The 25,338-nt window shown below is 37.4% G+C and overlaps 1 protein-coding gene across 5 annotated transcripts in view; it reads right to left on the minus strand.

The window, feature by feature from the left end:
- Positions 1–847: 847 nt before the first annotated feature.
- TRIQK (triple QxxK/R motif containing) overlaps positions 848–25,338 on the minus strand; it is a 62,076-nt gene continuing 37,585 nt past the window's right edge. For all 5 annotated transcript variants that reach the window (XM_085221408.1, XM_085221411.1, XM_085221407.1 and 2 more), the window contains 2 exons: positions 13,805–13,890; positions 848–3,838 (listed from right to left, as the gene is read on the minus strand). In XM_085221408.1, the coding sequence (XP_085077534.1) occupies positions 3,725–3,838; positions 13,805–13,890 (200 nt within the window). In that variant the 3' untranslated portion in view covers positions 848–3,724. The remainder of the gene's footprint in view (positions 3,839–13,804; positions 13,891–25,338) is intronic.

Below are 25,338 nucleotides of genomic sequence, written 5' to 3' on the forward strand. Positions count from 1 at the left end.
ACGCAGCAGTGAACGTTAAATACAGTGTTCTTCAACAACAGTTTAAATATATCTCTGGGGTCCATTAGGGAAATGCTTAACATGCTTCCTAAACTTCCAGTAAAATGTATTTATGGACTCTAGGAAATAAGAGTTAAAGCCTTTCCTTGGCAATTTTCACCAGTGGCACAAGTAAAATTAGTTTGAGGCTTCTGTCCTGAGATGGTCAGTGTCCTAGTTCTGCTTCTAAGGGAAAAGCAGAACTGCTGAGGAAATATTTACTGAGCAAAATCACTGCTGGAATGCTGTAGTGCCTTCCTAGCCAGAGCCATTTCCAGATGGGACATCCACTCCTGTCCAGTGCAGGAGAGCCCTGCACAGGCATCTCCTGCGCAGCCTCTGCCTCAAAGAAATTCCATGTACTCCACAAGCAGCCTGAATTCCACTCTGTCCCCAAAGGTGAATTTCCTTGAAAAAAACTACCCAGTCATGCCAGAGCTCCTTTGTAAATGATTTGATCAGCAATCTGTCTTTGAAACAACAGTATAAAAGCATTATTTTTATAATAAAACCAATCCATCTGAAGTTGATGGTAGGTACACAGAACAACTTCATCTGCAGAAAAAGATCTGCTGTACTGATAGGATGCCAAGGAAAGCTCTCTTTTACTGTCTTTTAAGTATTCATAGGCGACACTTAGTTTTAATATGAGCTCAGGGGTTAGAAATGCTTAGAATAATCCAAATATTCTAAAACTGGCGAGTATCACTGCTCAGATTGGAACACTGTGCTACCTAGATTGCCTTAATGTCTTTTATAATTTATATATAATTCAGTGCGACACATCCAACATTAACAAGAGCACAAAGAGAGTAAAAATCCATTTATTATTAAAACAAGCACTAAGCAACTCATACAAAGATAGATGGCCCCAAAAAAATGCGGAGGCATGTTTCAATCTGAGATATAAGCAAGGTAAAATAAACCATATATTTGCAAGACATACCTACAGCTATGGACACAACAGTGCTCTAGAAAACAGAAATAACTTCAGGCTGGATTATGATCCCCTTGGAGTAAATCAGATCCTGAACTCAGGATACTCATGAATGAGAAAGCTCACAATGTAACTTCAATTCTAATATTGTTGTGTCTGTGCCTTTTAGAACACCAAGGATGAAGAATTTGATGAGAGGTAGAGGCTTTTAGCTTTAAAAAAATATTGACATGGTCCCATTAGAAATTATTGTACTGATAAGAGAATCACTGTATTTGCTGCAATATTTACCAGGTATTTCTATGTACACTGAACAGAAATTTATCCAGTTTATCTAAGCAACAGAAAAATTTCTCATTATATTTATCTTTCATGTAAATGAAAAGGTCTAACTGAAATGAAGCCAACAGTGCAAACTATGGCACTTGTGGGCACTGTGGATTGATACGCCACAAATCAGGAAAGCTGCTTCAGTCACACACATACGCACACTGATTTTGTCTATGAGTCATAATTATGGGAAATCAGATCTTCTAAGAACATCATGTTCATAAATTTGACAGTTGGAATAGCATGCTTTTTAATATGACTGATTCAGAAAGCAAGTTACAAGACAACCTGTGTGATGGTGATAACCACGCGTCATTCTCAGACCACATATCACCCAGGGAGCTACACACAAACATTAACATAGCAATCCTTCCAGTATTTTATGGAGCAGGAAAATTGCTCATGCAAAGTAAAAGGAGAGGTCTGTAGCTTCTATGACATGTGGTGTGCCATTGGTGAAACAAACAGCATGTCACATCCAAGAAGACAGTTTGTGACGAGCATTTCTCTCCACTGAAAAGAGGGCCATGTGTCAGAAAATGCTTCGCCATAAATGCAACATGTCGGTAAGAGTTTGGTCATCTATAGGAGCATTAGCAGACTATCAGGCACATGAATATCTGTAAGAGTCATAATTAGAAAATAAGAAATAATTGCATGTATGTATTTCTTTTTCATATTCTTCTTGGAAGATGGTGTACTCTATATTTCTAGAGGAGCTGCTTTGCACTGCATAAAGTGAATGAGGAGTATGACAGAGAAGTGTATCCTTAGAGACTCATGGCATATAAGGTCATAGTTACTGTATGGTTTAAAAACTAACTGTATTGAGCTAAGTTCCTTAAGTGGTGATAATGGGACTGTGTCAATTTAAAATAAACATACTTTCCATTACAATAGTTGCTAGACTTTGGTATGCCCTTGTCTCCAGAATCACTATATGGAAACTCAGTGAAGTGTTTCCAGAACAAGTCAGTAAATGCCACAGTTGCAACTAAAACTGAAATGGGTACCTAAGATTAAGAGAAGCTGGTTTGCTAATAAAATTTCAAAATTACATCAACTTTTCCGGAAGTCAAACTGCCTAACTCCCTTACACATTCAGCAGCAGTGGGTCCATGCTTTTCTTGGTTTCAAAAATAAAAGAAACTAGAGAAAATCTGACCAGATTTTTGAAGGATCAGAAGAAATCCTTTACAACCACAAGCTCAGTAATATGCCAAAACTGAAGCAGAACAGGGTAAAGCCAAAATTTTAAAGCTCCCTGCAGCTGCTTTGACATACCAACTTCTTTAAGTTACTTTTGGTTATCAAAGGCATCAGAAATGATATCCACACTGCATATTCCAAAAGATACTTTGCAAGAACTAAAGGATGACGTGGAGCCAAGATTTTCCCACTTACAAGAAGTATACGTGAAAGGATTCTTAATACTCACAACTTCATACATTAGTTTGATGATAAAAATGATTTTATAACTGGAAATACACATTTTTTTTTACAATACCCTCCAAACAGGTAGAACAAGTTGATATCACAACCAGCAGGAAGATTATAATTAAAATACAACTTTGACTTTATATTAATAATAGAGCAATATACTAATTAAGCCCAACATCGATTGAACTTTCTATTTACACTAGTTCAGACAGCACAGGAGGCAAAGAACTGTGTTTCAGAGGCATATGCGAATGTTAGAGCTTCTGTCATCCAGGTGCCATTTCTGACAGAACACATGTGTGCTGAACAGTTGGCAAAAGAATGAAAAAGATTACTGTAGATATATGGGCACACAGAATCTGGGATGACATAAAATTAAGTCCATATAGGAGGTGACAGACTGCTTCTAAAAAGATAATTTTTTCCTACAATTTCTTCCATCTTTGGGAGCGCATTTGTGCATACATGTTTAAAAGAAAGATAAAAAGGGAGATAAAGAAAGAGGGGGGTTTGATATACTTTAAATACAAATCAATAAAAGATTTTTTTTTTTTTGTATGATATTTCCGCTTTCTTTTGGGAAAAGAAAAAGAACGTAATTCAGCTATTAGGAAGCTTTGATTCCTAAATTTAGTCAAGGCAGATTCTTCTCCTGTGAAGTCAGCATCAATACCCAAGATAATAATAGCACCTGTCTTTTGACATCAAAGTTCTCTGCCTGAGAAAATATAATGTAAACAATAAACTTCCTGTATTGTGCTGCAGCTCCTGGTTTTGGCGTTAACCAAATATGCTTGCAGGGCATGAGTGTGCTTCCTTTCTTCTGGAGATCTGGAATGTAGAAGTAACGTGTTGCAAAACTTACAAATTTGGACTGCAAGAAATGGCATTGTTTACTGTCTCCCGGGAAGGGACTGTGTGTTCCTACGTAGTCTTGTTCAAGCTGAAGAAATCTTGATAATAGATTCATTGCATCTGCTAGTTTTCATCTGGATCCAGATCAAGGTCAACTTCATTGGAAATGTTAAGATAAAAGAAAGCATAAAAAGCCAACAGAAGTACCAATATAGCTGCAAGGACAAGGGCAACTTCCTGTAGAAGTAAGAGAAAAAAATTAAGACCGAAACTGTTAGACACAGTATCATAATTTAAAATAAACCAAGTTTAAATGTTATGTCCCTTCTACACTGCACAGCAAAATAACATCAGACTTTGTGTAATGATTTCTTCTTGATTAGATTTCAGAGTGTTATAAAATCCATTTTACTTAGTAAACATTTCTTTAAGTTTGATACACTTCCAGAAATATTTGGCCTAAAGATCTTTGGCTTGACCTAGAAATGGGAGCTTTTATCCTTTTATTATTTCATCCCTTCCTTTTTAAAAGAAAACACGGAACTCATGAACCACAGTTTTGAACACAAATTTAAGTTATGAATTTACACTGTGAATTTTGATGTTTTCTAGCAATATGTTACTGCTTTTTGCCAACAAATTTGTAATTTTTTAATGAAGCAAACACAGTATGTTGGAAGTCAATGAAAATTGCTACCTCTACCTCCCAACCTCCTGGCATGCATCACAATATGGATCTACAAAATCCTTCAGAATTGGATGAAACTTTTCTTCCTTCCCCTCTGCAATAAGGCAAAAAGCACAACAATTCGCACTTGCACTTGCCTCTCTTCCCATAAAATATTACAAATCGCTGCATCTTCCTTAATTAATATAAAAATGTCTTCCAAAGTATACATGATTTCAGCAGCTTTCAGAATCAGAAAAATGTTTTTGTACTAAACATCATACTCATTATGTGAATGCCTATCATCATATTCTAACTTAAGGCTGGACTCAGTTAAAACTTCAACTTTACATCTAAGATATAACAAATCAGAGTGTGAACATCCTCTTTTTAACACTATTTCCAATGTCACAGTGTTTCACATTTTTAAGTTTTTATTTTCCAGTAAAGCACCACACTCTCCTTATAGTGTTGACTGTCATTTTGTTAGACAATAAAAGCAGAAATATAGATTTGGGAAAAAAACCTTATGTTCCTTCAGATGAGTTTGCTCACTTCCACAAACTATCCTCCTTCTTCAAAAAAGAAATAATAATCATCTCTCAAAATCTCAGCTTCATGCTAACCTACAAATCATCTGCATCAGAACAACACACCCATACACTTAAAAAGAGAGGAGTAAAACAGTTCAATGCATTTATAGTAAGTAACCTGAATTGGTATAGAAAATGGTGTGTCAACCTTACTCTGCGAGTGGGACTGAATGGAGACAGCTGTAGTTCATCTAGACTATCAGACAACCTTTTCAGTTACAGGAGAGCATCTGACCCTGTCCAGTGTAAGATTCCTTGTGTCCTAAACAAGACGTCAAAAAGAAGTCACACAAATACTCTTTAAAAATGCCTTAGACTATGAGTGGAGTACAGATCATCATCACAGGTCAGGTGTAGAGGTCTATACCACAGGATGGACTCCTTCAGGATCTCCCAGTTTGTGGTTGCTTTGTGACTGACTTTGCACATCTACTGCCATGAAAGAGTTAAAAGTGTGTTAGTTTCACTTCTTAAAGTCTAGCCCATTATCTGGCATTCTTCTAGAGAACAGCATTTCATTTGCATTTACATAAATGCATTATATAGTTTATCAGAATGTTGGATCAATAATTCAACATATGCCATCTAATAAACTTTGAAATACTACTGCCTTGGTGTATGCTCTATGGGAGTCTTTGTTCTATAGAAACTTTTGCTTTACATTTTATGTGGATGATTAATTGATGTGCACTTGGAATTTATTTTACATGAAAATTGTTCCTGTAAATTGGCTGAGGCTGTTTGCTGGAGATTTCAACAACATTTTCCTCTTAGAGTTATACCATCCTCTGAGCCTTCCTTTCCTGTTTTCATATGATTTGATTAAAGAAAATGCATCTAATTCACTAAAATATTAAAGAAAGTGATTTTGCTTTGTTGCAGTTGCAACACGTCAGTATCTCACAAAAGGGCACGGCAGCATCAGACAGGTTTCATTTATTTCCTTGTATCCACAGCTGTGCTCCCAGACCCATCTGGCCACACAGCTACTAATCTTAAGAGGATGTAATAAACAAGTGACATACAACTGCAAGCTCCATCTGCTCAGCAGAGTGGACAACAAAACCATGCAATGCAGGCACTGTTCACACTTGACACAGAGAGCAAATTCATTCCGGTATTAAAAAGTTTTTCCCTCGTTTGGATGCCATACTTGCTGTCCTTTCTGCTTTACAGTAAGTCCTCTGCCCCTCTCCCTTCTGTCCTCTTTCCCCTGCGGAATTTTGTGGTAGCAGCAGCAAAATTCTGGGAACGTCTGCACTAAAGATTTGTATTCTGGGAAGTGGAACAGGGACAATTTTGATTTTATTCTCTGTATCTGCTTTGATGAGATTCCTCTCTGCCTAAGTTTTGCAGCGAATAATGTGAGAGAACATTACTTTCTTCAAACAGGCATTAGGAAGGAGGTGCCTGGAACAGTATTTACTAACCCTGGGAATGACAGGCCTTATTGAAATTCCTAGTCCAGAACTATGCAAGCACCCTAATTCTGAGTTACTGAAGAAGGCCAAGAAACAAAAATCTAAAATAAATAGTCCAACAAAAGATGCCTGGCTCTCAGATAGGGATATACAGTCTCCTAAGAATTGTATCCAGTTTATGAACTTTTAGAAACATAAATTTTGCAATGTAAGTAGCAAATGAGATGCTACACCACTGCACTGTATTTGCAACAACAGTACATATTGTCATTCTAATTTGTTTTATACTTATCAGGCTTTGCTATTTGTATTTTAAGCCATGCATAGAAATGAAATGTTAAAATACTCCCTGCTCAGCATATATAGTTCCCATTCTCTTGCACGTTATGGATCATCCCTATCACCGCTCTGCAAAATCCATTTACTCAGAGGATTTCAACATGAATAATTAACCAATACAGAAAAAAGTCCAATATAAATAAACTTAAAATGATCACAGGGCTTTTTCTCCCTCTTTTTTTTTCTTCCATAAGAATGTTAGGAAATAACATCCCTGCTCTCAAACTCCAAAATACGCTCAGACACCTGTAAAAGGAACACAATTTTCTACTATATTTTCTCATACTTTGAATATTTTCTGTAGAACTCTTTGTCAGAAACTTTTTCCATAAAGGAAACACGTGCCATTATGGGATACCATAGTTCTCCTATCATTTTTTGTCAGTTTTATGTCTCTCATGCCAAAATGCTCAGATAATGTCCTCAGATTTGCTTTGATGGAATAAGTTGCAGAACTGGGATCTAAATGAGAATAAAAAGGTATGAAAAAAATGAAGGACCTGATGTGGAAAAAAATGCTATGGCAATGCAAACCTGGATGCTGTGTATGACACTATCATATACCACAAGAAAAGAGTAGTGCCACACTCAGGAAATTTTGGAGTTTTTACATCTTAACTTACATTTTATTGTCCTCCAAAGAGAAACATACCTTTTTTAACTGACACCATCTTAAATCCAGGTGAAAGATTACCACAGATTTCTGTCTCTGAAATGTTTAACTATCCCAATTAATTTCTGAAAAGGGATAAGAGGAAAAGCATTCGGACCAAGGATACTTATATAGAAGTAAAAAAATGGTACCTGGATTTGAAAATAAATCTTGTTATTATTTCTAAGTGGAAGGATTTATTTGGGCATTCACTGTAAATATTTTTACAAGGTTAAAAATAATAACTAACAATAATTGTTGACATTGATGACATGGCAGCTTCAGAATCATAGAATGGCCTGAGTTGAAAAGGACTACAATGATCATCTAATTTCAACCTCCCTGCTACATGCAGGGTAGCCAACCACCAGACCAGGCTGCCCAGAAAACCCAGGACCTACATCCTGAATGCAGGAGATTCTACATCTAATACAAGGTAGCAAAAATTAACTTTTATCAGTAATTTTGATCATTAAAATTTTCAGACGGCACAAAGATCATTATGGCCTCAAATAATGAAGACAAACTACTATTGCAAAGTCACCTAAAACATCTGGCTATGTGATCACAAAGCAGCAGGATTCATTTTAACACAGCTAAATAAAGGCAATATATAAAGTTATCGAAGATGTAGGCAGTACACATAGAGTGAAGGATTCTGCCTTGAAAACCTCTGACTCTAAAATGGTCTTATAATTTAAGGGGTAACCACTCCTTCGGTGTGATTCTCTAGATGTGGAACGGGATTTCCAATAGGGAGATGACTGGTATTTATTTTATTATAGAGAAGAATGAGAGGTAGCTTGGTTACAACATATAACTATATATTCCATATACCTGTATTTAAGTAAGATGCTTCACAGTGTGAGGTCTTTCTACCTTGTTTATAAGAACCTCTCAAGGTCCAGCTGAGGTTAGATAAGCTCTGAAGCTAAGTCTTGAAATAAGATGCCGTTTCCTAGGAAAAGGAATGATTGAACATTTGAGTTGCCTCTTTGGGAGAATATTGGACTTCTATGGCTGTACATCTTTTATAATATTTCTCAACAAAATAAAATAGCATGAAATATATATTCTTTAGCTATTGGGAAGAATACTTCAACTTGGACAAATGCTAAAGGAAATCCCTGCTGCTAGTCTTGGGAGCTGACTGCTTTCCTCCTTCAGGGTCATGGAATGACTGGGATTGCTGACATGGTCAGTGCTGTATTTGCAGCTTCTGGAGTACTAGACTGTTCAAAATAATGATAGTTCATGCTTCTGTGCTTCAGACTTTTCTATACAAGATCAGTTTCCTTCTCTTCCAAGAAATTTAGACCTGATGGAGAGGATCCAGAGGAGGGCCATGAAGATGATCAGGGTGCTGGAGCACATCAGTATTAAAAAGGAGATCATAAAAATGAGGGGAAATCAACTTTTTATAAGGGTAGACAGTGATAGGACAAGGAGGAATGGTTTTAAACTCAAGGAGGTTTAGATTGGATGTTGGGGGAAGTTCTTTACAGAAAGAGTGGTGAGGTGCTGGAACAGGCTGCCCAGACAGGCTGTGGATGAATTGAATGGGGCCCTGGGCAGCCTGGTCTAGTACCAGACTGGAGGTTGGTGGCCCTGCGTGGCAGGGGGACTGGAATTTGATGCTTAGGATCCCTTCCAATCCAAGCCATTCTGTGATTCTATGATTTCCCTTTAATTGTACCGATTTCATTCCTGAGATATGAAGTTTTTCTGGTTTTCCTTTCAGTTATCCTTTGAAGGGTTAGAGATTGATCATAACTGAGGCCAAAGCCTGAGAAAGATAGACCACTGCTCCGAGACAGTACAGAAAATCCTCCTAAGCTTCTGCCTGATGCATCTTGTTCAAAGTTGAAAGCCACCATGATTACTGTGCTTAAGTGTACAGGTCAGGCCAGGGTCAGATGGGAGCAATCTGATTTTTCTTTTCACTTTGCGCATTTTTCCTCTCTGTCCCTTCCATTTCAAGGTCAAGGATCAAAGTCTGACTGCTGGGATCACTGGGACTATCACGCTTTGTTCACTGGTGGCACATTATGCTGCCCTGCTCTTTATGTGAGACACATAAACCAGTTTGGAGACACAGCATTTTGGCCATACAAAAGTGCTTGGATTTCCTTGAAGGTATCTGGATGAAATTTTATGATCTGTAGCACATAGAAGCCAGATCAAATGATCTAATAGTCCCTCGTGCCCTTAATTTCTGCAAAGCTATGAAACTGTATTCCCAACATATCTTGGCAAATGTAGTCCACTAACTTAGCAGATTATGAACAGCGTGAAATTAGAGAACACCCTTTGCCAAAATACACTAGGAATGTTTTGTTATCTGTTCGTACATAACTTATGCCAGATGAGATAAACTCTTAATAGTGAGCTAGCTAGATAAACAATAGATTAAGCATATATGCAAAAGAATGACAGACAGTAAGCTCACACTTTGCTAGGAAGTATTTTTTCCTTAGTGCAATCAATGTACTGTATTGCTAATAATTCTCTATGGAGTGCTATTCTGCAGTTGATTATGTCTTTGCAAGTGGGTGTAACACACTACTGTTCAGATTTGTGTCTGCTTTTCACCAAGAGAGAAAACTTCATCATTTATCCCATGGACCACTGATTCATTCTTGCAGCCTGTGAAAACAATCTTCCCTCAAGAATTCCCATTACTACTGGCTTCTGCCTACAAAACCCCAGCTATTTAGGGCTGAACTTGCACATTCCTCAAACTATTTTCTTCTCACCACCCTCCTGCTGGCACCTCTTCACTCACAAAAAGCAGAGTTAGCATTGACAATGTAGAGCCCTTGCTGGTTCGCCTGGGCAGCACGCCCAGGTGGGCTTCTACCAGCACCAGCTGAAGGACAACAAAACACCCACATAGAGAAGGCCTAGAGGCTTTTTTTGTGTTTTTTTTACTGCTACAAAGAATTTTGCCATATGCTAACACCAGGAGACATCCAGCATACCGCTTTCCCTCCAAGTTGTTTCTTGAGACAGGGTCTCTTTTCCAAGAGACACCATACATTTGGAACCATCTGCAATTAGCATCATACATACAAACAGAGCTTGTACAATAGCTCTGTTACAATATCCAATTTTTAAACATGTTTAAAGAACAAACATTATACACCACATGATAGCGTGGTCACCTTGCTTGAACTAACTTTTGATAGTTATTAGTGCTTAGCTACTTCTTTGACATTATCAACATGTATAAAATCTCTCATTGGGGAAATTAAAAAGTACTAAATGGCAGTGACTGAAAGAAACTTTGTTACTTTAAACCTTGCATTAAAATGACAAGGCAATCAAAGTTTGACAAGACAAGCTAATTAGTATGCCAGCAATGAAATGTGAAGGATCTCCAGGGGATTGGTTCTCGAAAGTTTTATGTCATTTATAGGGACTTCTTAAAGCAAATGTTGTCAGCTCTTGTGGTGAAATACACAACAGCTGAATTTCATTATCCTGATAAATATTGAGGACTGCATTCCTCTGTTTTCCAGTCCTCTTCTCTTTCTCCCTAAATACTTGTGCTTACAACTAGTGGTTGTTCTCCCCGTGAATTAAATCCTAGTGGAAAACAGTGCTAGAGGTATCAATGGTGTAAATGTTGTAAGTGGAATTTTCAAAGATTTGTAAAAATATCCCTCTTTCCTAGAGAGCGTCTACTTCTACATATCGTATGACAAACATATATTTCCTTTACAGTAACTTAAAAAGCAACTTAGGTTTTTCTATGAAAGTGTTAATATATTTTGAACTGCTGCATATTGCATAGTGTAGCAAATACAGATAAACAATAAAAGGTGAATACACAAATATGTGTTTTTTCAAACATTTAACAAGAACCTTGGACATTTCTATTTAAAGTGCTGCCTACTTATTACATTGCTCTGTAATTATATCACTTTTCTTTCCTCAACACAGACTGAAGTTAATCAACTGTCACAGAATCACAGTCTGCATCACATAAAAATACAAAATTCTCACCCTTAGGAAGGTGAACCATGCTAACTTTGCTAACGTGAAGCGACAGCTATGACAGTATCTTCCCAAATGAAGAGCTCAGGCACACTCAAAGCTTGGAATATTAGGAAACAAACAATTAAAGTAACATGCATCTAGCCTCAAAATAGTTTCACAAATGTATATACCATGAGACCTCAAATCTTCTGCTTTTTCTAGTTGTCAGAGGCATAAGAATGGTTTAACACCAAGGAGATTTCAAGAAATTCTCATTTCCAAATTTATCCAGATGACAAAATAGCAGTATTTTGGATTGGTGTGGAGGATGAAAATATCTGCCATAAGATTGCTCTTGGGCAGAGAGAGGAACTCAAGGATGGATGGAGCAAAGCAATCCTTATCTGAGAGAGGGTCAGCTTGGGAGGGTGCTCCCCAGGGACACAGAAGCCACATCACCAAGCAGCCTCTCCCAGCTGAAGGGATAAAGCAAGCTGAAGTGTTGTCACTGAGAAACGGAAAGAGCTGTGAGTTTACCTAATTGCTGCGCTGAGCACCATACGTTGGGTCAGTGGAAGGGCAGCGTTTTAATCTACAGGGACTCTCATTATTCTGGTGAAAGTATTTTAATACTTAGCAAGTCTAAGGCTGTTTGCATTAAGGCTCAGTGAGAAGGTCTTGCCTTCCTTCCCCATAAGCACATCCCTGGTGTCCACCTTCCCTTCCCTTTTGCTTAAGCTCTGTCAGCTTTTCTCAGCAATTAGGAAGCAAGGCAAATGACTGTGATCTGTTTGAGGATGATCAATCACATTTTAAGGCCCACGTGTGCAAGAGACTTTACAGTCAGAAGACATCATCTTAAACAATCTTTTTTCTTCCTCTCTTCCATTCTTTCTCCCTTTCTCTCTTTTCCATCCTTCCTTCCTTTCACAGAGGCAGAATTGCAAACCTAAGACATTTCAACTAGGATAACCCCAAGAACACAACACCCCACATACTGGAGAGCATGTTGATGGCAAAAGTCATTCGTAACTGCAACAAAGCTGGCATTCTACTAAAATATGCCGGAACACATTTGTACAGAATAAACAATTCTTGTTCTTCTTATTCACTAATGTTTCAGTTTCACTATACATATGATTACACATATGCTTTTCCATTCTCCCTCAATTTGCTTTCAAGAATTAAGAACAAAGGAAATAAACATGTTTTGAGGACTAAGGCTCCTACTTTTCTCACTTGTATGACATATGCATAAAACTTGTATATTTCTAAAGAACTAAGCTGTACCGTAAAAGTCTCCAAGTAGAACATCACTTTTAAAAGGTCAATGTATTGAAAGTAAAATGAAAAGAAAAAGCAAAATTTAATAAGAGAAGGAAAAAAACATCAAACACAAAAGGTTAATAATCTATCCTTTAAACAAAAAAGGCAATCTACTTTTTCTCATTAAAACCTGACACACAGCACTAACTGAGGAGATTATGTTGTGAAAACATACTGCATCGCACGGTAATGCTTGATCGAGATCAGCAATCAGGAGCAAAAAGAAAGCACTGTTTCATGATTATAATAGCAAATTCTGGAAGACAACCAAATACATCATCTGGCAGCTCAACAGCTGTTACAGCTTGGTAGTAATACCTTGGCATTTGCTATAACTTGAAAAAACTGATTTCTCATCTGCCAGATACAAGAAAATGTCCTCCTTTTAACATTTCTTTACTTTCTTTCACTAGAAAACCCAGCTATCTAATCTTTTTTAATAATTATTTTACACTTTTTTTATCCTTGCTGCTAAGTTAATTGGGCATCACTTTGATTTAAAAAAAAAAAAGTTGGATGGAAAAATATCAAATGCAACCTAGATAAAACAACGTTTTACGTTCAGCAAAATTCAATTTTGATGATATAGGATAGTAGATAGCATAGAGTATTCCTATTTGTCCTCCTTGTTCACATTCACAGTCATGATCAATTGGCCATTATTATACCTCATAACTTCCTGAAAAAGAGACATTTCCAAAATAAAGCTCAGTATCTCTCCAGGTGTTTTGTTCTTACTTAAGCCTATTGTTTCCAAGTCAGAGGCATTACACACGGATGTAGACTAAAATAATGATGCTGTGAATTTACAACATGTGTCTTTAAACCTTGTCTTTAAATTACTCCTGGGTATAGGGAAGGAAGAGGAAGAAAGAAGACATTTACTGTTAATTTTGTAACAATATGAACTAGTCAAAGCATTTGTTTTGTGTGTACAGTGGCACCCCAAAAAGATCAATTTTCTAAGTGCACAATATTTTGGCATTTAAGTAAATACGCATCATAACAAGAACTTGGACTATCTTTTAGTGTTTCCAGTTTTCTAGTTATTTCAGGGTTAAGTAAAAGCAATTCATCATAAATATTTTAGATTCTGGCATTCCACTTAGATTTTGAAGTGTCATAAACAATATCTCTCAGAAATCAATATTCATGCAGCACATCTATGGGGAAAAGAAACAACAAATACACAAAGGTGGAATAAGCTATCAAAGAGAATTCTACCTTCACGCCTAGTGCAGTTTTCTTGGCCTCTGCTTTTAATCTTGTTGCTCTTAACATAGGTCTGGTTTTCTTATAATCTTGCTTTCCTAGAGCAGAAGAACACATTTATTGAAAATGATGCCAAAAAAGATAAAGAACGTCAGCAATTATCTCAGTTTGAAAGTCAGCTCTCACATTTGCAAACATCTCACAGTTCAGCACTTTAAACAGAAGCCGCTTTATAGGACAGGGGCCCAATCAGAAGAACAATGTTCCTAAACTCAGATGATGATAGCAACAAGCTGATAAATCAGTATAGAACCTATTACTTCAGAGATATCCAAATACACATACTGACAGCCATCCACTAGTACAATGCTTATTAAATTGTTCAGTAAGCATCAGACTGCAAGTAAGTAGATTAAAGGAGGATGACGTTTTACCCCTTGCTTTTCAATCAAAGCAAAATTTTCATTATAATTTTTGTTGGTTAGCCACCTCTAATGCATTTATAAATGTGTAATACGTGACATTATGGAGAGCGTAAATGTTTCATCATTCTGAACTGGAACATTATTTGTGAGCAGCAGAACTCAGAGACATGCAGGTCAATCCAAGTAAGCATTAATAAAACCATCGTTTCACACCATCTGTTTATAGAAACATGTTACACGGAAACTTCTAGAAGTGTCTTAGATGCGCTTTTAAAAAATTATGAGAACCACCTCTTACAGCCACTACATTGTGCAGCCAAGTGCTTCAGGACTGAGTCCATATGAAGTGAGTTCAGAGGAGGACATGAGAGTACTTAGAAATGGTATAAATCATTTATCTCAATTTAATAATAAAGCATAAAATGCTCGATACCTCTCAGGGATATTTTTGCTATTTAAAGGACATGCTACCGCTGTATTGCACACTATTAACCAGAGCCTCTCTAAGCTGCCAGAAGTCAAGGTACTGATACAGTCAGAAAAGGAGGAAAAGAAAAAGGGAAATCCGTGAAGAAATAGCTGAGAGGGGTAGAGTCCTAGCACAACTCTTTCCTTTTTTTTCCCCCAGTGCATGCCTGAATTTTGTACTTTTTGTCTATTTTCAAACCGTATCCACATTGCTTAAAGAAGAAATCCTATATTTTTTTTCACCACTAGTTTTACATCTAGGTTTCACCATTATCACATTCAAATCATTTAACCTTTTGTCTAGAGCTGTGCCCAGTATTTCTGTGCATGTATCACTTCCATTTAATCAGCCAGATGGGGGACTTGCATTTATAAACAATAGAGCAATCTTCAGACTGAGATCTTACAATGCAGTGGTGGAATTCTGCAACATTAGTTGGAAAAGAAAGATCTTCTCCAGTGATACCCTGGATTCACACTTGTATCATTGTCCAGACTTTCTGTTTCATTTCTCTGCTCTTATTCAATGCAGAGCTCCTCTCTGTGTAGCATATGCTGTTTGCTCTCATAGTCTAATCTCTCCTCAACCCTAGGGATTATACACTGCAAAGGTCTCCGTATTATCCGTTGGTCAGATATTATTTATTGAAGACCTGAAATAACTTAGAAAATACTCATTGACAAAGGGAAAAATAACTGATATCATTTGAAAAAAGCATACATCAAATGGAGCGAAGAAAAGATGACAAAATGATTATTTATGTCTTACATTCCAATATATTCATCCAGTCAACATATCTCGTTTACAGGAGGGGATGACTGCAGCATTATTCTTCAGAAGTGAATGATATCTGATAATAGGATGCATCAGAGAGTTGACTGCTGTAACAGTCCAAACAATTATGGAGAGATATGCAGTAACAACCAATACAGCGAAGTCATGACATGAAGCCAGACTGAAAGAGAATTGTTCCCCCCTTAAAGTACTGCAGACGTACTTTTGCAATGAAATAGTTAAAGAGCTGTCAGAATTTCCATTATAAATGGCAGGAGTTTATAACTCATAAAAATTCACTCCAGGGTGAAATTTGGCATTAGATATACCCCAGCCTTGAATTTTTTTTTGTTTTGTTTGTTTGGAGCCAACTTTCAATAAAATGATACAGCTGTTCTTACTTACTCATGAACAAACTATAGAAATTTATCCATTTGGGATGTTTTAAGTACGACAAAAACTTTCATTTAGAAGTATAAAGCTGACAAGGACTAGGTTCAATTTCAGTTCCCATAATTCACATTCGCTGTTCTCCCGTCTGGGGTAAATAAAGCAGGATAGTCAGAGTTTTCCCTTCCAGTGATGCAATGGCATTAGGTAATGAAAACTAGGAAGGACTGCAAGGCCCATTAGGGATGAGAAAAAATAGTTAGATGCTGTCCCCCACCTACCTTTCCTCTCATTGCCCATTCTCCCTCTTCTTCTCCAAGGACTAACTGCGAAGGTTACTAGAGCAGAGGTAAATACTGCACAGGAGACAGTCTCCCAAAGAAATTAATCAGGAGTACCAAGCCTATTTCTAGCAAAGAGTAGCTGACTGGTGTGATTTCCCTCAGTTTTAAGCACTCCAGTTATGGTTAAGACTGGATTGTAATTTAGAGAATACTTCCAGATTTATATTAAATCTGATATGAACAACTACCCCAACCTTTATAACGAATAGGCTATTTAAATAACTACTCCGGAGCTGATGCTTCTCCAAATCAATGTACCTGTCATTAATCCACCATTCTTCTTTCAAATACAAAAGCCAGAGAAAAAAACATATGGGAGAGAAACAGTCTGAGTCTACCAAGTGCAAAAGTTTAAAAAGGGCATCTGTGGAGTCCTTCCTAATGAAAACCAGATTTAGCAATTGCACTAAAGGACTCTTAAAACATATGAACTTTCTGAGGCCTTGGGAAAAACATCTGCAATACAGGACTATAAAGAACTCTGAAATGCAAAGCCCCAGCCACGTGAACACTGATCATTACCACCTGGAACACAAGCAGAAATAACTAGTTCTAGCTCCCTATGTTCTCTCTGAGCCTTCAAATTCAACCAGTTGGAGTATGTATATTCACACTTCCAATTTCTTACAGTTTTATCTCACTTATCCTGGAAAGCTTTGTACATTTATCCATCAGAGTCCTCAGCTAAAGCTGTTTCTTCATCCCAAGAAGTGATCATCAAAACCAGTTAAGATGGACTCAGCAAACAAAGCCCCATTTGTCTGCTCTACCCAATGTCTATTCAAGACAGTTACTGAGTTTTCCTGGGGGAACTCAGGAAGGCAAGAAAAGAAGCCAAAATCATATCACTGGAAAATTTCCAGACCAAATCCTACTTTGTGTATTACCTAAGCAAAATCCTTTCCTTTTTTTTTTTTTTACTTTTTTTCTCATTGTCATTACCATCAATTCTTCATTTTGTCTGTCAAACTCGAGTACCAGCTTTCCTTTCTTTTCTTCTTTTTCTAACTACCTCACTTTTATTTATTTTTTTTTTACAAACTCAGTACTTCTATCTCTACAACTTATCCAAATTCCATCATTTTCGTGCCATTTTTAAGTCCAAAGCACTAGTCCATGATAAGAAAGCTATTCTTATCGTCTATTGCCATATCCTCCCTTGATTGGAGGAACTGGCCATAGGCAAGACAAAGACCAGCTGCAAAGACTACCCATCTTTTCATTTCAGCACTTGAGGTTGCCCTAGCCCTTCAGAAGTTCTCCAGAGCTCATCCTTCATCCCATCTCTTTATCCCATCCTTGTTTGCCCAGTTTTTTTTCTACTGTTTTGGTTGCAATGGGATCTCAGTGCCAGCTGAACAGAGCTGCCCCTATTTACAATCCTGTTTTGAAAACTCCCCAGAAGTGGAAATGAAAACTCCTCTATTAGCAGTAGAATAAGTAAAGCATGAAGATAAGAGTGAAAGATAGGGACTTTTTCAACTACTAAACTGCTGTATTGTGAAAAATGTTGGCACCTCCCATAGAGCAAGCGTTAGGAATTCATACAGTAGGCAGGATAAAGTTGTTTCTTTTCAAGATATTAGGATTAAAAAGCTATTGATTTCCAAAAAAATTTACTTCTATTAATATTGGAGAAAGGGATTCTATATATCTTCTATTCAATAATTTTAATAACAGATTAGATATGATCTGATCTGGGATGTTCTGTATTCTTTTTAACTAAGCCTGAAATGGTATCACTGTTAATGCAAAACTTAAACTAAATAGCAACTATGGGCTAGACAAGTTCATCAAGGTCTGGGTGACCTTTCCTATTTACTCTGCAGAAACGTGGTGACATTACCAGGTAGTATGTTAGTATGCAACCGTGCTTTGCATACATACCAAGCTCTGCAACACCAATAATGCAACATGTTGAACACTGTATTTTAAGAAAACTGACTACATCTCAGATTTTGTTTAAAGATGCTGCCAGTTACCACACAATCTGAACCTATATCATAACTTCTTAAAAAAAAAAAAAAAATTAGATTCCTGACCTTTCTAGATGTCTATTTTGTCATTCTAACAATTGCTCATTACTGGATTTGAATAACTGACTAAAGACTGCCTCTCTGTTTTTCAATTCATCAGGCTTAAGCAGAAACAGGACTGCATCTTTGGCCTTTGTTGATACTGTTGTCCAAGCTTATTATCATATGAATATCTGGTTATTGTTTTATAAATGTTCACATTTCGGGAGCTCACTGCCTTCTTTTCTCTCAGTAGACTTTACAATATCCACCTTCATTATCATCATGCGGCAGCACTGCTCTTCGTCTGCATTTTCTACTTTAAAAATTAATGCACTGCTATTTTCTGAATACTGTACTGTGTAAGCTGCTTATGAGTACATTATGCTATCAAGCGAGCACATGCAGAAAAGCTTCCTAAACTGTTATTCTTTCAATGAAAATACAGCTGGTTCTGCTTCAAAGGCACTTCTTTTCACCTGCAAATGGACTTGCTCCTACACTTATTCCTCAATTCATTGTCTTTTATTTGTGTCTGCAAATCTTTAATTGCCTTTAATTAGAAAAAAGTAAATTCAGTGCTTTAATCTTGCAAATACATTCAATCATAATTCTGTCTGGGATGAATACCAAGTTCTATTCACTGACTGATCTTTATAACAAAGGTATATAAATTTATTGTCCGTTTATATAGACCACAGCAATTAAGCCACAATGGAAAAACAAATAGATAAGAGTCAAAATATTTGAAACGAGAAATGTGCAATCTAAATTTAATTACTCAGACAAATTATTTGAAGATGAGTTATTTACAGCATGCCAAAAAACCTGGCAGATAGTAAAATTTGCTAATCAACATTACAAATTTAAAATTCCTTTCAACACTTTCAGCATAATTCGTAGCAACCAACAAACTACTGTCTTGAATCTTTCTCTGTTAGTGTTATAATCAAAACATTAGTCAGATGTTTTCCACGTAGTAGCAATCCATTTCATATGTTAAAAGTATTGTTTGAAGCAAAATAAAACCACAACTCCTGGGTAAATTTTAGTTACTGGTAGTTGTTTAACTAAAATATATTAATGTACCTCATGTTGAAACCCAGACTAAAATGTATAAATATCTAATTAGAAACTAGAAAAACTAGAAACAGGCTAAGACAAGCTTTGCTGTCTAGCTGGTAGTGTGAAATTGTACACCTAGTTAAGCTGAAATTAATGTTCTTATTATTAATTTGAATTATTGAAGGTTCCAGTTAAATCCTACTGAGCAAGCACAGAAGAATAAAATAGTCTTCTGGATTTTTTAGGGTTTCTGTAGTCTGACTCGGAGCAGGACCTTGATTTCCCCACTGTAACAGGTAGAGAGAAGCTGGTCTTTCTAGCAGGGGCAAGGATTCAATACAGAGGAATGCCCAGTCACACTATTCTCCACAATCTACAAGACACATTACAGTCATAAGATTTTTAGGAGCTTGCCTGCTGTAAGTCTCTTTGCATCCCATAGAGAGACTTCTACAAAAAGTGAGTGGCAGCCATGTAAGACAACCAAAACTGCCCTTTGGCAGTACCTATTTTACTGTTAACAACAACAGAGAGATCATAGAGTTGTTCAGCACCCAGATCATGAGCTTTGGTTTAACCTAAAGTTAGGTGTAACAAATCAAGTCCAAAGAGACTACATCTAAAAGAGAAGCAGAGAAACAGAAGAAGTGTCCTACATGTTTTTATTTGGATGCTTGAGACATTTCCAGACACGGTCAAATTACCTTTTAAGTATTAGGTAATATTAATATTATTAGCTTAGGTATGACTAGTACCATACAGATCCACAGAGAAACTGCAAGCTTAACTGGTGGTTCCTAGTGAATTCCATCCATGATCAGCTATTCCATGACAGTTCCCAAGCCATTTAAGCTATGTCTGTAATACAGAGACAATACTGTGCTGATGTACCGTAATTGTTACAGTGCTTCATCAGAACTTCTCTTGTGTACCAGCTACGTTCCTTGGAGTTTCAAGCTACAGAGTCACAGGATAATTAAGTTAGAAGGGATTTCTGGAGGTCATCTGGTCCAACCCTCTACCCACAACAAAGCCAGTTTCGAAAATAGATCCAGCTTGAAAGTTAATTCTGGTTGCTCAAGTCTTTGTCACGCTAAATTTTGAATATTTCCCAAGGAGGAGATTCCAAAACCTCTCTGAGTAACCTTTTCCAACATTTTACCATTTTAATGGTAAGAACAGTTTTCTCCTTCCTAATTAGAATTTCCATGTTCTACTCTGAGTGTGTTGCATCTTGCATTCTTGAGAAAAGTTAGGCTTCGCCATATATGAACATATGCCAGCAGTGTAACCTTGCTGCTAAAAAGGCTAACAGTAATTTGGGCTGCATTAGGCAAAATACCACTAGCAGGTCAAGGGAGATGATTCTGTCCCTCTATTTGGAACTGATGAGGCCACATCTGGAGTTAGCGCTGCGCCTAATTCTGTCCTTTCTAATACAAGAGAGACTTGAACATACTGAAGACAGTCCAACAGAGAGCTATAAAGACGTTTAAGGGCCTGGAGCACCTCTCCTAAGAGGAGAGGGCTGAGAGACCTAGGCCTGCTCAGATTAGAGAATGGTACACTCAGGGTGATCTCATTCTTAAATACCGGAGGGAAGGCTGCAGAGAGGACAGAGCCAGACTCTTTTTCAGGAAAGGTGACAACTGGCACAAACTGGAACACAGAAGATTCTTACCGACTGCCAGGCAGCACTGCTGTGCTGTGCAGATGCCAGAGAACTGGCACAGGTTTCCCAGAAAGGTTGTGGAATCTCCTCCTAGGAGATCTTCAGAATTTGGCTGCACATGGGTCTGCGTCCCCTGCTCTTTGTGTCCCTGCTGGAGCAAGGGTTGGGCCAGGCAGACCTGAGACCCTGCCCGCCTCAGCCACTCTGAAATTCTGTGAAACAGAAACTAATGGAATTCAGTAATGGGCTGTAAAAACAGTTAGTTTGTACTTTCAGCAGTTCTATAATGTTACAACAGTTTACTTCTGATTGGGAGGGAATAAAATTTATTTTTTTCCAACATGCTCTGGAACTCCTGAAAACCAGGCTTTCTCATACACTATAGCAGAATTTTTCTTTACCTGTCTTTACTAATGTCAGGAAGCTACGTGTCTGGCATGCAGAAGCAAGTGTTTTCTTAAGCACTTTGTAACATCACACAGCTCCACAGAGGAACCAATTGCACCCATATCCTAAGATATGCATACCAAAGAGCATGTTTAAATCTCTTTGAGAGATCTTAAACCAGTGACTGCAATTCATTGAGTAACAGAATCTGAATTCAGTGAAACTCTAATCATACCTGACATCTACATTTTAAATATGCATGCATCATCTATAACATTACAACTTGGCAACTGGAAATAACTGTTGGTCTAGGATGTTAAAGGAACCCCAGAAAAGGAAATTTGAAAAAAAAATTCTGGCCCACCCTCAGCTAAAATTAGAGAGCACATCAATTATCAGTAGTAATGGTTAGGGTAATCTACCTTTGAGAATTGGTGCAAGAACTCTAGTACACGAGCATGAAAAACAAGACTAAGCCCTCAAGAATTTACTATTATTTTTTTTGCTTTTATTATCACATGGACATATTCAAAGGCCATTCTTTTCCAGAGAAACAGAAGACAGGCTTTCTTGTTTTTAATTGCTGTGATTACAAATGGAGGTTTTGGAGTCTTAGGTTAACAGAAACACTTTGTTATGTTTTAAGCATACTCAAGAACATGTCTGTAATCATAAAAAGCATGAAAACCCCCCACAGTCGCTGTCTTTTTTATTCAGGTTTAATGGCAGCTCAAATCACTGACCATTTTTCAATCTTGAGAGACAGAACAGCTTGACACTAATAATACATTTGTAAAGGACACATCATCATTTAACACAACATTAAGTGCTCAGGGACAACTTTTTACTGTAGACACAATGTGCTCTAAGCTCAGGGTTGACATTTAATGCTACAAAGATAATCCAACCAGTCATTCATGAGGGGTAAATTAATTTTCAAGCAACTATATTTCAGCTCTAAGCCAACTAGAAGGACGCATTAAAATGAATAAGTTTCTTCTACAAGATTAAAAAAAAAATGCCTGCAAGATTAAAAAAAAAATAAAATCAAAATATAAAGCATCCTTAAGTATGCCAAAATATAAGCATTTAATTATTCCTATCTTTCTTGACTCCAGAACTCAAGTCTGGTAATATTTGTTAAATATAATATTCTGACAGGAAACAAAATCCTTCAGAAAATTTTCTATGAGTTGCCATGAAAAGCCGTAATTCATTAAAGAAACATTTTATATTTAAAGTCTCTACTAGGCATAGGTTGATTGTAACAGACAATTAAAAGGGTTTGAATTAGCACCTTTTCTGAGACTTGTTTTAAGGAATCTTTCAATGAAATATATTAACAATATAGAAAAGGATTTCAGAAAATAGGTTGTCAATAATGAAAAAAGATTTTAAATCAGTTAATGCAGTCGTGAAATTTCATTATTTTCAACACCTGTGGGACACAATTAATTGCAAGATCATAATAAAAAGTATGAAGAACAGCAGTAAAAATATTCACGCTTACTAGACACTGTTCGATGAGCATTTTTCTTCATACATTTCAAAATTAAATTATCTTTTAAAAACTTTTGTTCAAGCCCAACACATGCATGCCAGCAGGCATTAAAAAGTAATAGCTCCATCTAAAAAGGAGTATCTTAAATGATGACAGTTCTTCAATTAACCTTTCCAAGAATCTCTTTAACATTTCATACTCAAACAGACAACTACAAGAAACATTAAATACCTTTCTTAAAAAGAAATTAACAGAATTAATTTGAAACAGATCACTGAGTGAGTGTTCCACTTCTCCTCCATCTACATAATATACACATGCATGAATGTGCACATGTAGTTTCGAGCAATTTTTTGTTACTTTGCTATGAAGCAATTTCCAGCATTTGCACTTCCTTATAAACAATTATGTTTTAATATAAATTCTGAAACAGGAAATAAAAGACAAATTTGACTGCATAGGAGTGACATACCACATTAATGCAAGTACAAGCTATAGCTTTTATCAAAAATTTGATTACACTTGGAAAGGATTTGATTTTTTTTTTTGGACAATGGAAACTATCATACTCTTTCTTGGATGATAAAAGGTGTGAAAAAGGCAGCTCAGTGCATGGCACAAGGGCTGTACAGCTCACAAAGAGCCTTTCTGCCTTTTTGAGACAGGCTGAGCCTAGCTCCAACTTGGCTTACACTGATTTTATTAACTTTGCTGGCTGCAAGCAGAGGAAAATGTGATATACCTTGAAATAAGTGGAAACAGACACATGGATTCTTGGTCAAAGCTTCCTAGGCAGACGGACAGAGCATGCAGCATGGTCATTCCAGAACTGCACTAGGTCTGTGTCTGCTCTTTAGAATCTCAATCTCTTGCAGTTTCAGACTTTAACATATGCTATTCAAAAGTAAAGTCATAGTTCACTTCATAGGTAAAAATCTAAGCAGAGGAGGATCTACAAGTATAAGATGTGTAGCAAAGGTGAGAGAGTGTCATTATCACCACAGATTCTGATAATACCTGGAAGACCATCTAAGAATCATGATAGACACAGTAAGTAAAGAATCACAGAAGAAAGGGTTTAGAAGGGACCTTGAAAAGTTACTTTGCCCTAAGAGAGGATGAAGTTTACCTACATAATTCTTGATGGACTTTTGTCTATGTAGTCATTGCTAAAAAAATGGGACTGTAACCTAGCTTTCCCCTAGTGCGGCACAAGCTTTATCATTAAAGATTTCTTCAGGTCCAATGTCTAATTTAAATGTCCCTTAACAAACTGTTAAAGCATTACTTTTCGTCATATCCACCATGAACTCAGAAGTCAGTTGATTTTATCACTTGCTTTGTTGCATAAGGCTTTTGTAGATTTAATGATGTCATTGTATCTCTCTAGACTTCTGTTCTAAACATTGAAAAACACCAGTTCCTCAGTCCTCTCTGGGTCCCAGTTGCTCTCTTTGGATCTTTCTTCTGATCTTTGTACAATATTGCTAGATTCTCTACCTAGGATGGGACTAACCTTGGATAAATGTTGGAAGCCACAACAGAAGAAGGACATAAGAGAGTATCCAAAGGAGGGCAATAGAGATGGGGGAAATCTGGAGGGCAAGATGTACGAGGAGCACTGACGACCCTTGGTTTGTGCAGCCCTGAGGAGAAAACTCATAGTGGCTGCAGCTAGGGTAAAAAAGATAACCCTTGGAACTACCGAAACATCAGTCTCACCTCTGTGCCAGGAAAGATCACAGAATAGATCCTCCTGGAAGCAATGCTAGGGCACACGGAGGACAGGGAGCTGATATGGGAGAAGCAGCATGGCTTCACCAAGGGCAAATCCTGTTTGACCAACCTGGTGGCCTTCTATGATCCTGCTCATGACTGCATCAATGGACAAAGGAAAAGCCACTGATGTCATCTATCTCGACTTCAGTAAGGCATTTGACATGGTACTCCATAACATCCTTCTCTCCACATTGTGAAGATATGGATATGATGGATGGACTGTTGAATGGACAAAGAACTGGCTGCGGGATTGAGACCAGAGAATGGTGGTCAATGGCTCAATGTCTGGATGGAGACTGGGGACAAGTGGTGTTCCCCAGGGGTCAGTGCTGGGGCTGATACTCTTCAGTATCTTCATCAGAGACGTCGATAGTGGGGTTGAGTGCACCCTCAGCAAGTTTGCTGATGACACCAACCTGTGAGGTGTGGTAGACACACAAGAGGGATGGGATGCCTGAGCGGTGGGCCCAGGTGAACCTCATGAAATTCAAGAAATCCAACTGCAAGGTCTTACACCTGAGTCAAAGTAACACTACCAACACAAACTGGGGGGTGGAAGGACTGACAACAGCCTTACCGAAAAATGAGGGTAATGGTGGATTGCAAGCTGGATGTGAGCCAGCAACGTGCCCCCACAAGCCAACTGCATCCTGGGCTGCATCAAAAAATGCATGACCAACAGGTCAAGGGAGGTGATCCTGTCCCTCTATTCTGCAGTGGTGAGG

The sequence above is a fragment of the Meleagris gallopavo genome, chromosome 3 (assembly GCF_905368555.1).
Source record: "Meleagris gallopavo chromosome 3, MGAL_WU_HG_1.1, whole genome shotgun sequence".
Taxonomy (NCBI): Eukaryota; Metazoa; Chordata; class Aves; order Galliformes; family Phasianidae; genus Meleagris; species Meleagris gallopavo.